Below are 14,053 nucleotides of genomic sequence, written 5' to 3' on the forward strand. Positions count from 1 at the left end.
CTTTACACGTCCTTCCCATGCACTTGGTCAAAACTGCGCCCTTTGAGCACACCGGCAACTCCCCCGCTCCGTCGCCCTTCCATTAAACCAGGCTCACACTGTTAGCAGAGAATGGTAACTCGCTTCCTTCCGGTCCGCTAAGCGGAGGCTGGAAGAGTTGTTTGCAGCGTCTCTGGGAGTGGAAGGGAGTTTGTAGCGGCAGTCAGGGCAGCGAGGGGTTCCCTGAAGCGTTCGAGTTCTCGCGGCTGAGCAGGGTGAGTGGTGCTCGCGGTCGGGCGCGTGAGGCCCATTTCGGGGCGCATTCCCTCGGGACGGCTGGGGGGGGGGGGAAGTGGCGCTCCCCCGGCGCCGGGAGCGCACCTGGGCAGGTGTACCAGCCGGTTCCCGGGTTTTGAGCCCCAGTGCCAGCTCCAGCATCGAAGGCCGCGGCCGGAAGCGGCCCAGACGCCGACTTCGCTCCTTTGCCCAAAGTAGGAGCTCGGGAAGTGTGGCTTACTCTGCTGGCGCCGCGAGCTTGAGCGACAGCAGGCCTGCGAAACCCGAGCCCAGCGGAGCTGACTCTGGGACTAAGTTTAGTTTATAACGTAAACTTGCCCGATTCAAGAGAGTTTGCGCAAAAACTGTGCCCAGTGCGCCCCCCTCACCCCCCCCCCCGCGCTGCATCTGTTGTTGCAGCTGTGTGGCTACGTTTAGTGGGAATAACCACCTCAAATTAGCAACTTCCTCAGCTCAGTGTCCACTTTTGTAATTAGAGTTTTATTTTTAAGTGATATTTGGACAAAGAGGAGTTCGGGGTTTAGTTTGCGGCTCCAGAAAAACTCCAAAATACAATACCGTGTTACTCTTGGGTGGAAACTCGGGGTTAAGTCAATTTCCCAAAGTGTTTTCCTTTTAAAGTAGTTGAATAGGTTTATCAAAGAGTGTATCAGTTCTTTACAGAACTTAGAAACAGAAATAAGCGTTAGGTTGAGATTTTAACTTAAGTGCAAAAAGTTTTATATCTAAAGGTGAAGAAAGTGAATATTTCCTAAGATTACTACTATTTGTTTCATGTTCTGGAAGCCTTTTGATAAAACTTAACCAGAAAAAGCTTTTTATTTAAAAAAGTGACGCTATACTGGCAAGTGAACCACGACAAAGAATTGCCTTTGTCAAGTGCTGAGAACTTTTTGGGTGTGGCAGTCTAAGGGAACTAATCCTACCTTCTACCGGAAGTTTGCATAGGAATTGAAAACTTGTTTTAGTTGGAACGGAAGCACCAGCTTGAAAATGTACTTTTAAAAAGCCGTGGTTAGCCCCCCAAAATTACACATACTTAGCTTTGAAAAAAGAAGTGCATTGATTAAATGAGACGGTAGATTTGGTAAGCAGATACTACGTGTTCTCACATTAAGAAGTGTTTTCTAAAATGGGAGTTTTTCCTTAAAGAATATAATCATATTTCCAGAATACTATCAATGTGAGTGTTAGTTCTGTAGAAAAAGTCTTAGGATTAGTTTCCATTTATTACCACTACAAACGCTGGACTCTAGGATTCTAACTAGAGTAATCTAATGTAATATTGGTATGGATTAATCCCATTTTATAAATGAAACCAAAGTATCTAGAAATTCTGAAAAATCTTCTGGTTGCCCTTGATGTGTGGGGAAAGCCTCTTTGAGGATCTTTATTTTCCATTTCCCCCATCACTTAATCTAGTCTAACATTTTCCTTACATAGTTTGTATCCCTCCTTCTGTCATAACCCTGAATGATTCTCTGCCTGTTTGATCAAGCTAAAAGGATAAATCTAGAAATTCATTACCACCAACACTCTCTTTCCCTGATTAAGACAAGATTATACTCCTTCAGGTCTGTAAACTGAATCTCCTTGACTGAATCTCTTCTATATATTTAATAGAAGTTGGCTCTGCGAGTCTGTGGGTTTTCAAGTTCCATACAACATATAGCCCTTCACACCAAAGATCTTAAATTAAATCCTTCAAAAATAGACTCTAGGGGCTTCCCTGGTGGCGCAGTGGTTGAGAGTCCGCCTGCCAATGCAGGGGACGCAGGTTCGTGCCCCGGTCCGGGAAGATCCCACATGCCATGGAGCAGCTGGGCCCGTGAGCCATGGCCACTGAGCCTGCGCATCCGGAGCCTGTGCTCTGCAACGGGAGAGGCCACAACAGTGAGAGGCCCGCGTCCCGCAAAAAAAAAAAAAAAAGACTCTAGACTATAACTTAGGATGAGTGAGGACATAACTCGGAAATCTCAGGTGCCTTCATGGCAATCTTCCCACCCTGAATAAAGAATAGTTACATTGATGAATAAAATATTTTCAGTTTTATTTTGCCTTAGTTTATGAGAGTTGTGTGTTTGCTGAAGGCTTGTTACATGCAGAGGGTTATAGGTTGACTCGTTTGGGGAGGGTAAAAGTGGACAGCATACTAGAATCATAGCAAGGAGGACAATGACAGTATCTGTCATCAATGATCTTCTCCTTCGGATCATAGCACTGTTCCTCATTTGGCTGCCTCTCCGCCAGTGTTTATTCCACCCATACTTTCAGTTTGGTAGGGGAAAATAAAAAACACCCTTTCCTTATTTTGAAATAACTGACTGCAGAGCTGAACTCCCTGTCACTATAAGGATCTGGGTTTCTGGTGGGAGATAAACTCACAGATCAGAATCCAACCTCCTTGAAAAAGTAAAGAGTAACTTGCCCAACGGTATACTACCAGTTTTTGGTAGAATTAACTACCCTAATTTGTTAGAACTAAGACTAACATTTAAGTCTCTTAATTCTAAGGATGTCTTGTAGCTTTTAGGATTTTTCAGTCTTCTCCCCCCGCCCAAATCTTTCAGAAACAAAGATCTTTTCTGAACTCACAATATTTGATAATCATGTACCACCTTTGAGTTATTTTTCATTTTTGTTACGCATTGTTTTAACTTGAGAGCCATACTCCTGGAATGAAAACTATGTGACTCATTTCATAAGTTGAACCAATCATCTCATTTCTTTAAAGTTGCCTCCCCAACTATAATTTAAGCTCTTTGAAGATAGCACACCTACCTTACATTTCTTAATTCTTAAATAATAATCAGCTCTCATGACATTTAATGCACATGAATGTAATTCTGCTGATCATATTAAAGGTTGATGGTTAAGTATCGAATGAGATAAAGAAAAATTCTGTGAGACCACTGTCAGTTCTGACCCCCAAAAAACCTTTATAATGTTTAAAAACTATGTTAGAATGCATTTACAAATTGAAAGAATGCATGATTTTAAAAAGGCTAAATAGGGGACTTCCCTGGTGGCACAGTGGTTAAGAATCCGCCTGCCCAGTGTAGGAGACACGGGTTCGAGCCCTGGTCCAGGAAGATCTCACATGGCCGTGGAGCAGCTAAGCCCGTGCACCAGAACTACTGAGCCTGCACTCTAGAGCCCACGGGCCACAACTACTGAGCCCTCATGCCACAACTACTGAAGCCCACGCACCTAGAGCCTGTGCTTCACTACAAAGAGAAGCCACCGCGATGAGAAGCCACTCAACCCAATGAAGAGTAGCCCCCACTCACCGCAACTAGAGAAAGCCCGTGTGCAGCAATGAAGACCCAACACTGGCAAAAATAATAAATTTATTTATTTTAAAAAAAGCAACTGTAAAAAGGCTAAATAGGAAATACATCAAAATTCAAGAAGTGGGTGTGTGTTACTTTATAATCCAAACTAAGTTTTAAAAAGGTATATAGAGGACCCGCACCAAATTGAGCATTATGAGTTTTTTTGTTTTGTATTTTATAATTTTATTTATTTATTTTTGGCTGTGTTAGGTCTTCGTTGCTGTGCGCGGGCTTTCTCTAGTTGTGGCCAGCGGGGGCTACTCTTCGTTGTGGTGTGCGGGCTTCTCGTTGCGGTGGCTTCTCGTTGCACAGCACAGGCTCTAGGTGCACAGGCTTCAGTAGTTGTGGCTCGTGGGCTCTAGAGTGCAGGATCAGTAGTTGTGGCGCACGGGCTTAGTTGCTCCATGGCATGTGGTATCTTCTCAGACCAGGGCTCAAACCCATGTCCCCTGCATTGGCAGGCGGATTCTTAACCGCTGCGCCACCAGGGAAGCCCTATGAGGTTTTGTAGATTAAAAAAATCAGTTGTATCAACCATTTGACCTATAATTTTCATCAGTTTCTTTGTTCTTAAAATAACTGACATTTGCGCGTCATTAGGGGAATATTATGTAGTCAAACAAAACAGACTGTTTTTAAAGATGTGCTTTGTTTTGCAAAGACATGGCATACCTAAAATATTAAAGAGACGTGGACTGGTAAATATATGCCACTCATTGGGTCTCAACCGCTAACCCAAGTCCTGTAATCCATTTAAGAGATGGAAGAATAATACATATATGTTATAACTCCTTGTAGTTTTAAAAACTGCATTTAGAATAGAGGGGGACATTACAGTTCCATATAGTTTAGATAATAGTGGGATTTACTGCGTCCAGAGGTGTTACAGAGTGAAAATATGCATTCATAAAAGGGTGATTAAAGGAAACTTGGAAACTAGGGAAGAGTATATATCATAACTGCTATGTCACGTAGAGTATATCTTACCAGCAACACATTCCAGTGTATCCTAGGAGTGCTATATTTAATGGACTGGAATTTGTGACTCTCCTTTGTGGAATTTCCTTCTAAAATCTGAGAACAGATTTAGCTTCAAAAAAAGAAAATCTGAGGCAGAGTCAGAGCTTTTCTAATTATTTCCATAATTGAATTTAGCCTGGCTGATGTGGTGTAATCAAGGAAAGAATGTAAGTAATAAGTTTTTAAACTCATGTGGAGCGTTGTGTTCTAAAGTCACTTGGCAGTACTGACATCTAGGTAGTACTTCATTCTTTGCAATCCACAGACTTATTTTTAGAGTAAGGGCATAGTGTTTTGCTACATCATAGTTAAATGTTGTTTTCAGAACGTAAGCTTTAAAATTGTTGTCCTGGTCAGAGAGTGAAATCAGTAGTGCCTATTTTAGACCTGCTTCAAAGAATATAACTGAATACAGTGTCTCAGTCTTGTGTGTTAGAGGTTTTGCAGACTGCCATTGCCACCTCAGCTCTGAAAGATGGTATGGTAAAATTTTATTATCTGATGACTGTGGGATTTTTAACTTCAAACAGACTTTTATAGTATTAAAGATTGTGTGAAAGGAAAATTATCTCTTCATCTTAGGTATTATTAAACATTATTTTTAACTTAAATTTTACAGGGATAAATTTAGATTAGAGAGCAAAGGTAGTTTCTGTACCTCTTAAAATGCTTTCTAAAACTTTTTAAAAACTAAAGTGCTTTAAAAATTTTTATTGTGCTCTGGTTTTTGTTTCGAGGACTTAGTCACCTCAAGTGATTTAGCTTAGCTCTGTGCAACAAATTGGTTAGGATAGAGTGGAAATATTTACAAAACTTAATTATTGATGAATTACCTTTGGCGTTTTCTATACTCTTTCAGTTAGCCTTTTAACAGATATCTTTCCTGAAGTACTTTGATTCCAGGAGTGAGGGTGCGATAAGAAATGTTAGTTGCGAGTGGAAGAATGGTATTTGGCAGTAAGATTAGGAGATGAAGACCTGTCCCATCAGTTAATCCTCCTTCCTTCTTTCTGTCCACCTTAGAATGGGAGGCTGGTTTCAGCTAGGGCTGCAGAAGGATAGACCTGTTGAAGATGAGTTAATGTCCCTCAGTACTCCATAGCACTGATGTACAGAACCCAACATTTTTTGTTTCTTGTTTTCTGTATTGTTATTAAGCTAGTAGATTGGGTTATTGGTCCTTAATCAGCTGTCCAGTAGTACTGGGGACAGGAAATCTTGTTGATAATGCTCTGAGCTTTGAATTAATGTTGGTCATAGTTTCGTCACAACTACTAAGGATGAGTGAACTCAGAGCATGAGTCTGGTTTTTCTCTTTGTAGATTGATTCTCTGCATAATGGTATCGATTAGTTGAGAGAGATTTTTGCCAAGTGATACTATCCTGTGGAATAGTCTTTAGACACATCTCTAAGTGGCTCAAACGTATCAGGAAGGTTGGTTCAGCTTACTTTTTGTTATTTCTTATATTTCCCTTATTTGTTAGGATTTAACCGCCACCATGTCGAGCAAAAGAGCAAAGACCAAGACCACCAAGAAGCGCCCCCAGCGCGCAACCTCCAACGTGTTCGCCATGTTTGACCAGTCACAGATTCAGGAGTTCAAGGAGGCCTTCAACATGATCGATCAGAACAGAGATGGTTTCATCGACAAGGAAGACTTGCATGATATGCTTGCCTCCCTGGGTAATGATCAGTTTTAACATTAATAAATCAAATAGAATTTCTATAACACCTTTTATATTTATTTCTTAAGCCAATCTAATGATGCTTTGTGAAGCCAATCTAATGATGTTACAGTTCACTAAGATTCGAAGTCTGGAGCATTGTTTCCCAAAGCATGGTCCCCGGAACACCTGCAGATTTCTGGCCAAGTTTCAGGGTTAGGCTGGGGGCCAGCCGTGTACGTGCATGCACTGCAAACACTGATCTTGATTGTGAGAGCAGTGTTATTCCTCCTGACATCCAGTGGAACAGCACACAGTCTCCACACTCTTAATACGGATCCTATTCATTGAGAAGACTTTTTTCCGAATAGTTTTGCTATCTTGAATGCAAATAGCAAACTGTTTAAATGACCGTCTTTCTTGTCAAAATGTTTACCATGATGAATTGTTGATGCGCTTTGTGGTGTAATTATCACCCTCTTAAAATTATGACCCTCTTTTTTGTTTAGGGAAAAATCCAACTGATGAGTATCTGGACGCCATGATGAATGAGGCTCCAGGTCCCATAAATTTTACCATGTTTCTCACGATGTTTGGTGAAAAGCTAAATGGCACCGATCCAGAAGATGTCATCAGAAACGCTTTTGCTTGCTTTGATGAAGAAGCAACTGGTAAGTCTGAGGTAACCTTTAATTACCAAGTGATTTAATTTTTGGTTATGGCAACTAAAATATATAATAACTTGAAATATGATGACATATAATACCCTCAGGTTTATACCATACCTGAGGTTTGGGGGATTTGGGGGGACAGGTTTTGCCTATGGCTTGTTAGTCACTCACTTCACTGCCTCTGCCCTTAAATATTTAATTTACAATTTAATAGGTATATTTGAAACTTCTTTAGGAAACTTATGTTCCTCCTTTACTAGAATACTTCCACAAGGGTCAGATACTCAATAAATGTGTGTCAAGCCAATATCTTTTACTGGAGCAATCTTGGAAAAAGTTTAAATTGCTGTAGGCGGTGATACCAGTACAATCCTATGTTTGTTTATCAGGTACCTCTCAGCTCTGAGAGTGTTTAGATCTGGTATCTAACCTCTCCCTCTGGAATCAGGTGCCCCGGTTTCATAATCCTATTCTGCATAATAGCTGTGTGATTTCAGGCGAGTTACTGAACTTCTCTAAGCCTCTGTTTTCTTATTTGTAAGATGGACAGTAATATTACCTACCTCTGGGTTGTTGTGAGGATTAAATGAGGAAATGAGATAGTAGCTTACTGCCTGCATAGAGTGAACTCTCAAAGACACCCAAAAGGTTAACTAAATACATGCCCGATAAGGGGGTAACTCACATAGCAAGTTTTTGAGAAGGAAGGCACACCCTCTGGTTACACAGTCCAAGCATAATTTGGGCATGGAAGCATAGTCTCCCCACTCTGGCTTTCAAGACTCTGCACGATAGGGCCTCATTTGGCCTGTTCAAGTAGACCACCCTCAACTCTTCCTAACCTCCTTCCAGACTCCTCCATGCGTTGTTGCCCTGACTTACCTCCACCATTTCTCCCTCTGCCTTTCCTCCTTATACCACCTCCTTCCTCCTTCCCCTTGAAATCAAGACTCTGAACAGTTATTTCTGGAAGGGGTAGGGAAGGGGCAGGCAGAAGAGACCTTTTTCCTGCTAAAAACATTTGTGTATTGATTGAATTTTTTACAGTCAATGGGTATTACTATTTTAGTGGAAGGGAATAAAACCATAAGAGAGTAAAGTGTCTTATTTATTCTTCAAAGTCATCTCAATGGTCACTTTCTTTATAGAGCCTTACCTGTGTTTTCATACTATTTTCTCCTGATCTCTGGGAAAACGTAAAAGTTCTCCCTTTCCCCCTCCAAAGTATTTTATGTATGTCTCTACTGGCACATACTCCACCTGAGCCTCTACTTTAGTTGTGTGCTTATTTCTTTTTTTTTTTTTTTTTTTTTGCTATACGTGGGCCTCTCACTGTTGTGGCCTCTCATGTTGTGGAGCACAGGCTCTGGACGCTCAGGCTCAGCGGCCATGGCTCACGGGCCCAGCCGCTCCGCGGCATGTGGGATCTTCCTGGACCGGGGCACGAACCCGTGTCCCCTGCATCGGCAGGCGGACTCAACCACTGCGCCACCAGGGAAGCCCGTGTGCTTATTTCTAATCATCACAGTCTCCCTGATCCCAGGATAATAGCTGTGTCTTCCAGCATTCCATTCCCATCCTTGTAACCCCTCCCAGCTCCTACCACAGTCCCTTGCACATAGTCAATGATGATTTTACATGATAGTTGAATGACTTGGCTGGAGATGAGGATTTATTTCTACAAGCTAAAAGTCTAAGATTTGGAGAACTTTTTTTTTTTAATCTAGGATTGAATTAGCAAAAACAATCCGTAAATCTAGAGTTTCTTTTGTGAACTGACCTTACACTTTAAACTCATAGGAAATATATTATCAATGTTTTAGCTTAATTTCACATACAAGGAAGTTGTCAGATTTTTCTTTTTTTACTTTATGAATTTCAAAATTTCTGTGCTTGAATGGTCATGTATTACCTTTGGATTACTGCATTAGTGGGTCTCAGTCATGATAGCTCGTGGGATTTACTTGGAGAGCCTTTTTAAAATATCAGTAACAGATAAGGCAAGGGTGGCCTCTGGGGTTGTTTTGTTTTGAGCTCCCTGGATGATTCTTATGTGCAGTCAGGCTTTATGAGAACCCTGCTTTCACAAGTCCAGAGTAGAAAGCCTTCCTCTCAGCTCACCACTGTAGCCCCAATGCCTATCCCAGTGTCTGCAACGTAGTTAATGCTCAAATATCTACTCAGTGTTTTTGTACATCCTGGGCCTGAACATATTTGTTACTGAATCTAAAATTAGATTTGTTTAGAAAAATTTTTTTAATCTCATTTTACATATAAAGAAAAAGAAGGAGGTAAAGTGAAATCCCTGAAGTAACATAGCTTGTTAAAACTGGACCTCAAGACTTCAGTATTCTTTCCACTGAAGCACTTTATTGATGTTTGTGATGATTTTAGTATATTTACTCGTAGAATAAGTGTGACCATGCTACTTTAAGGAACCATGAGGCTTAGATTCCTTAATCATACTTTATGGCTTGTGGTTAGGCATAGGCTTAGCCACTGTTATTGAGATCAGGAGATGGATGTCGGGTGAGGTCAGTAGAGCAGAGCAGGTTAATGTCACTAAGCAACAGGGCATTTTCTAGGCAGCTGTCTGCTGAGGCTGACTTCAGCATGTCAGGACCTCATATTTCATACATTTGCGTGCTTCTAGTTCTTAACATATAGCCCATGCTTAGTCAAGTGTAGATGCCCCTTGCACTTACTCCTCAGAGTAGTGTGTCTTCTGATCCCTGGTTCTTTTCTCTTTAGGCACCATTCAGGAGGATTACCTGCGAGAGCTGCTGACCACGATGGGAGATCGGTTTACAGATGAGGAAGTGGACGAGCTGTACAGAGAAGCACCTATTGACAAAAAGGGGAATTTCAATTACATTGAGTTCACGCGCATCCTTAAACATGGAGCAAAAGACAAAGATGACTGAAAAGAACTTCAAATTCCAGCCAAACTTTCCTTGTTGCTACTTTGGGTATTTCTGAGACTTTCTCTTAGAGCCTATTGCATGCCCTTAGCTTTACAGCTTTTGCCTTTCTTGTTGTATTTATTCTCAACCATTTGGGGCACGTGCATCTCTATAATCAGACTGGAAATGGGACTTTTTGTCATTTTCAGAATAGAAAATAGGGTAGTTTAACTTACCCCTACCTTCCCCTCCCCCAATAACTGCAGTCTACAAAGAGTCGATATATTTTTTCAGAGAAAGTTATTCACTCAATTTTTTCTGAACCGTAATTAAACTTTATAATAGAAACTTACTTGTTTAAAATTTCTTTATTTACCCAAATTGGCTTTGTTGGTCTTGGTTGTAATTTTTTATTTATTTATTTATTTTTGGCTGCGTTGGGTCTTCGTTGCTGTGCGTGGGTTTCTCATTGTAGTGGCTTCTCTTGTTGCAGAGCATGGGCTCTAGGCACGCGGGCTTCAGTAGCTATGGCTCGAAGGCTCTAGAGCACAGGCTCAGTAGTTGTGGCGCACAGGCTTAGTTGCCCCGCAGCATGTGGGATCTTCCCCTACCAGGGCTTGAACCCATATCTCCTGCATTGGCAGGTGGATTCTTAACCACTGCGCCACTAGGGAAGCCCTTGGTTGCAACTTCTAAAGAAAGGTAGTGGGAATTCCCTGGCGGTCCAGTAGTTAGGACTCCGCCTGCACTTTCATTGCCAAGGGTCCGGGTTCAATCCCTGGTCAGGGAACTAAGATGCCACAAGACGCGCGTGCGGCGCAGCCAAAAATAAAGAATGGTAGTGAGGCAAATCCTAGAAAATAATATGGTTGTTAGACCTCCCCCTTACTCCTGCCAGTTTTCCTAACAATCCTACTCCTCTACTATTCATCCTTCCCCCTTTTTAAAGAAATCCAATTTTCACTGCCTTTATTGAGTTTCCTGCACTTTGCCTTCCAATTTTAAAAATAATTTCCTGTAAAATTTACATGTGTATGATAGCTTTGGTAGCTTTAAATCCTAAAGTTTAACATACCTGCCAACATCACCCCATATCTGTTCTAATCTTTTGTACATAACTTCTTGTCATTTAAAGTTAGACCAGGCCACTGAGTGTAATTTTAATTTGTCCTAATTTTTAAAACAATTTTAGCCCCAAAGTTTCTATGGAATGCTTCTACCAAAAAGGCGGATTTTTTTGTATTGTATTTCAAAGTGTTGGAAACACAATATGGTTTTTGTTGGTTTGTTTTGGGTTTTTTTGTATATAGTTTCTTTTTATCACACAGTCCTCATTGAAGTACTGTGTTTATTTATGCAGAGATTCACATGAGTTCATTTGTGAATGTTTGACATTCCTGACCTGCCCGTGGTCAGAACAGCTGAAGCTACATGCCTGGGAAAGTGAGGTCATTATTTCAATCCTAAAAATAACTTCTGCTATTTGCAGGAATGCAGGACTGTTTTAAGAGTTAATCAGGAAATGGTAGACAGTTTCATTCACTTTGGGCTTCAAAAATCTGACTCTCAAGGATTCATAAGTTTAAGAAAGATCTTGAAACAGTGGGGGGAAAAGTTGGGTGAAGAGGGTTGACAATTAACCTGTGAAGATGAATAATTGATAATTACTATAACTTTATGTTTTATACTACTATTAACAAGACTGTCCTCGGACAAAACTGTTACCTCGTTGAATATGCAATTACTGAATGCCTTCAGGGCAGCAGACCTTTACACTCACAGGATAGGTGAGCTAGATTCTTTAACCTCAGGAGACCAGCTTAAAATAGGAGTAGGACTAGTAACAAGGCTGCTCTTGGCCCTTTCAAGATTAGAATCTTAGCACCTGCCTTAACTCTGCCTTTAATGTGTTCCTGAATTTTGTTCAGTGGTTTAAGCAAAGTACCTTTTCCAGGGTATAGCCATGATGCTGAAATTGTTGAACTAAATTTACATTTCAACTGAAAAAAAAAAATAACTTCTGCTTTGTTAACAAATTTCCAGTCAAGAACAAATAACATTGTTTCTGTACTGAAAAAAAGGTAGCCTCATCTACTAAAATTATCTCTTGCAGTATCTCCACTTCCATTTCAGATAACTGCTCAAAGAACCAGCCGCCATTAGAAACAGTGGATAGTCTCTTCTGAATGAAATGTCTCCTCATTTAGTAATAGCATTCTCTATGTAGTAAGTAGGCTTTGCTTAAGTAAAGCTGATTGACAGTAAAAAGCTAAAGCATCTACTCCAACAGTGCATTTGATAGAAAAACTGGTCTCCACGATGAAAGCCAGACTTGAAACAAACCATTTCAAAACCAGCCTAATGGGGGCAGCCTCCTTACCCACCTGCTTATGATTACATTGTCATTTGGACTCCAGGGCCCAAATTTTATTTGATCAAGGAGCCTCTATGACTGCACGAGAGTGGGAATTTATGAGTGCTACTGGGAAAAAAGGGAGCAGGCCAGACTATATGAGACAAGTAAAAGCAAATTCTGGAAAAGAAAGGCAACTATTTTTTTTTTTACAAAGTATGAGGGGGGAAAGGACAGCAAGAGATGTACTAGACTTTGAGAAGTGCAGGCAAGTTGTAAGAAGGATCAGATAGAAGATGGTAAAAGAGCTTAGTAGATAGGGCCACAACAGTGTTATGGAAACCAAGTGAATAATTTCAAGAGTGAGGAAGTTAGTAGTGTTAAACCACAGAAAAATCGAACACAGGAAAATTTAAATGAGGCCACTGGATTTGGCAAGTCGGTCACTTCTGCCAGAGCTGTTAAGGTAGTTTTGAGTGCAGAATCCATAGTGTAGCAGGAGACACGGACAATGCCTGGGTTTGGGGGTCAGGCCAGCTGCATTTTAATCTCATTCGTGCTACATCATGGCTTTATAACCTTAAGAAAGTTATTTAACCTCGCTCGACCTCTATTCATTTGTAAAATTGAAGTAATGCTCTGGCTCATAATAGGAACATAATCTATTAATATATAAAGCAGCATTTTTGTGATTAGGAGCAGTATAGGTTTTAGAGCCAGCCGTGGTTGGGTGAATAATGCCTGTTATTTGATGAGCTTTGTGTCCTTGGGCAGGTGGCCCAGCCCTAAGTGTCAGTTTCCTCACCTGTTTAACAGGGACAATACCCTCCACGTTTGTTGTGAAAATAGAAACACTAAAGCTAAATGGGTCTGGCACACAGTAGGTATTCAAATAGTGGTTATTCTGTTTACCAGCAGGGGCTGTTGGGCAGTGAGGAGAGGCTTGAAGGGAAGGCAGGACCAAAGAGCATTTTAGAGATTCAAGCCTGTCTGTAGACAGAGGAAGAAGGCAAACGAGTGTAAGCAAATGAGTGAAACCAAAGGAATGATGTGCAGGAGCTAGGTAGAGATAGAACCTAGATCACATGTTGTAAGATTATTCTTAGAAAAACAAAAATGGATACTGCTCCCTCTGAAAACAGGAAAGGGTAGGTGATAGGAGTTTAATCATAGTTGGAGATTAAAAGCCGAGGTTAGGAGAAAGGTCCATAGTGGTTTGATAGTAAATTGTCTCAAACTAGAATTTAATTAAAGGGTTGTTATGAGCATTTAATGAGAATATACATTAAAATGTGTGGTACCAAGTAGGTCCTCAGTTTATTTTAGATTTCCTGAGTAGGTCCAATATGCCAGCATAGTTTGTGTCTTTCTAGATCCTCCTTAAGTGTACAATTTCTTGATTGCCCTGCAACCCTGGTTTTTATCTTTGCTGTCCTGAAAGGCATTGCTGAAGCTAATCCCATATTGAAGAAACAGCCAGTTTTCCCAAGTCCCTGTATCTTTTTATCCTAGGTTTATATGTGCCTGCTCAAATAATAGGCATCATAACTTCTCTTTCACATTTATCTACATACATCTTGTAGTTGTAGTGAATATACACCTTGTTTTTTAGTTTAATGTATGTTAAATTGTCATGTTTTGGCATACCCACCATTTTTGTTTTGAGTTTTAAGTATATTACCTTTTTTTAAACCATTCTTTTTAATGACCACAATAAACAATTATCCGGTATTTAGATATTCAGCTTTTCATTAATAAATATTAAGTTTTTCTTTTGAATCTAGAGAGAACACTATACCCTAAGATTATTTTTCTATAACAGTGCTATCC

The 14,053-nt window shown here is 40.6% G+C and overlaps 1 protein-coding gene across 2 annotated transcripts; it reads left to right on the plus strand.

Moving 5' to 3' along the window:
• Nucleotides 1-96: 96 nt before the first annotated feature.
• Nucleotides 97-10,218, plus strand: LOC137203449 (myosin regulatory light polypeptide 9). Of its 2 annotated transcripts, none has more exons than XM_067699594.1 (4): nt 97-254; nt 6,117-6,315; nt 6,806-6,967; nt 9,719-10,218. In XM_067699594.1, exons 2-4 carry the CDS (start codon nt 6,132-6,134, stop codon nt 9,889-9,891), a joined length of 519 nt encoding a protein of 172 aa, XP_067555695.1. In that variant the 5' UTR covers nt 97-254; nt 6,117-6,131; the 3' UTR covers nt 9,892-10,218. The 2 variants fall into 2 exon arrangements, with proteins under 2 accessions (XP_067555695.1, XP_067555694.1); XM_067699593.1 differs by lacking the exon at nt 97-254 and adding an exon at nt 4,954-5,109.
• The last annotated feature ends 3,835 nt before the right edge of the window (nt 10,219-14,053 follow it).

Source organism: Pseudorca crassidens, chromosome 12 (assembly GCF_039906515.1).
Source record: "Pseudorca crassidens isolate mPseCra1 chromosome 12, mPseCra1.hap1, whole genome shotgun sequence".
Taxonomy (NCBI): Eukaryota; Metazoa; Chordata; class Mammalia; order Artiodactyla; family Delphinidae; genus Pseudorca; species Pseudorca crassidens.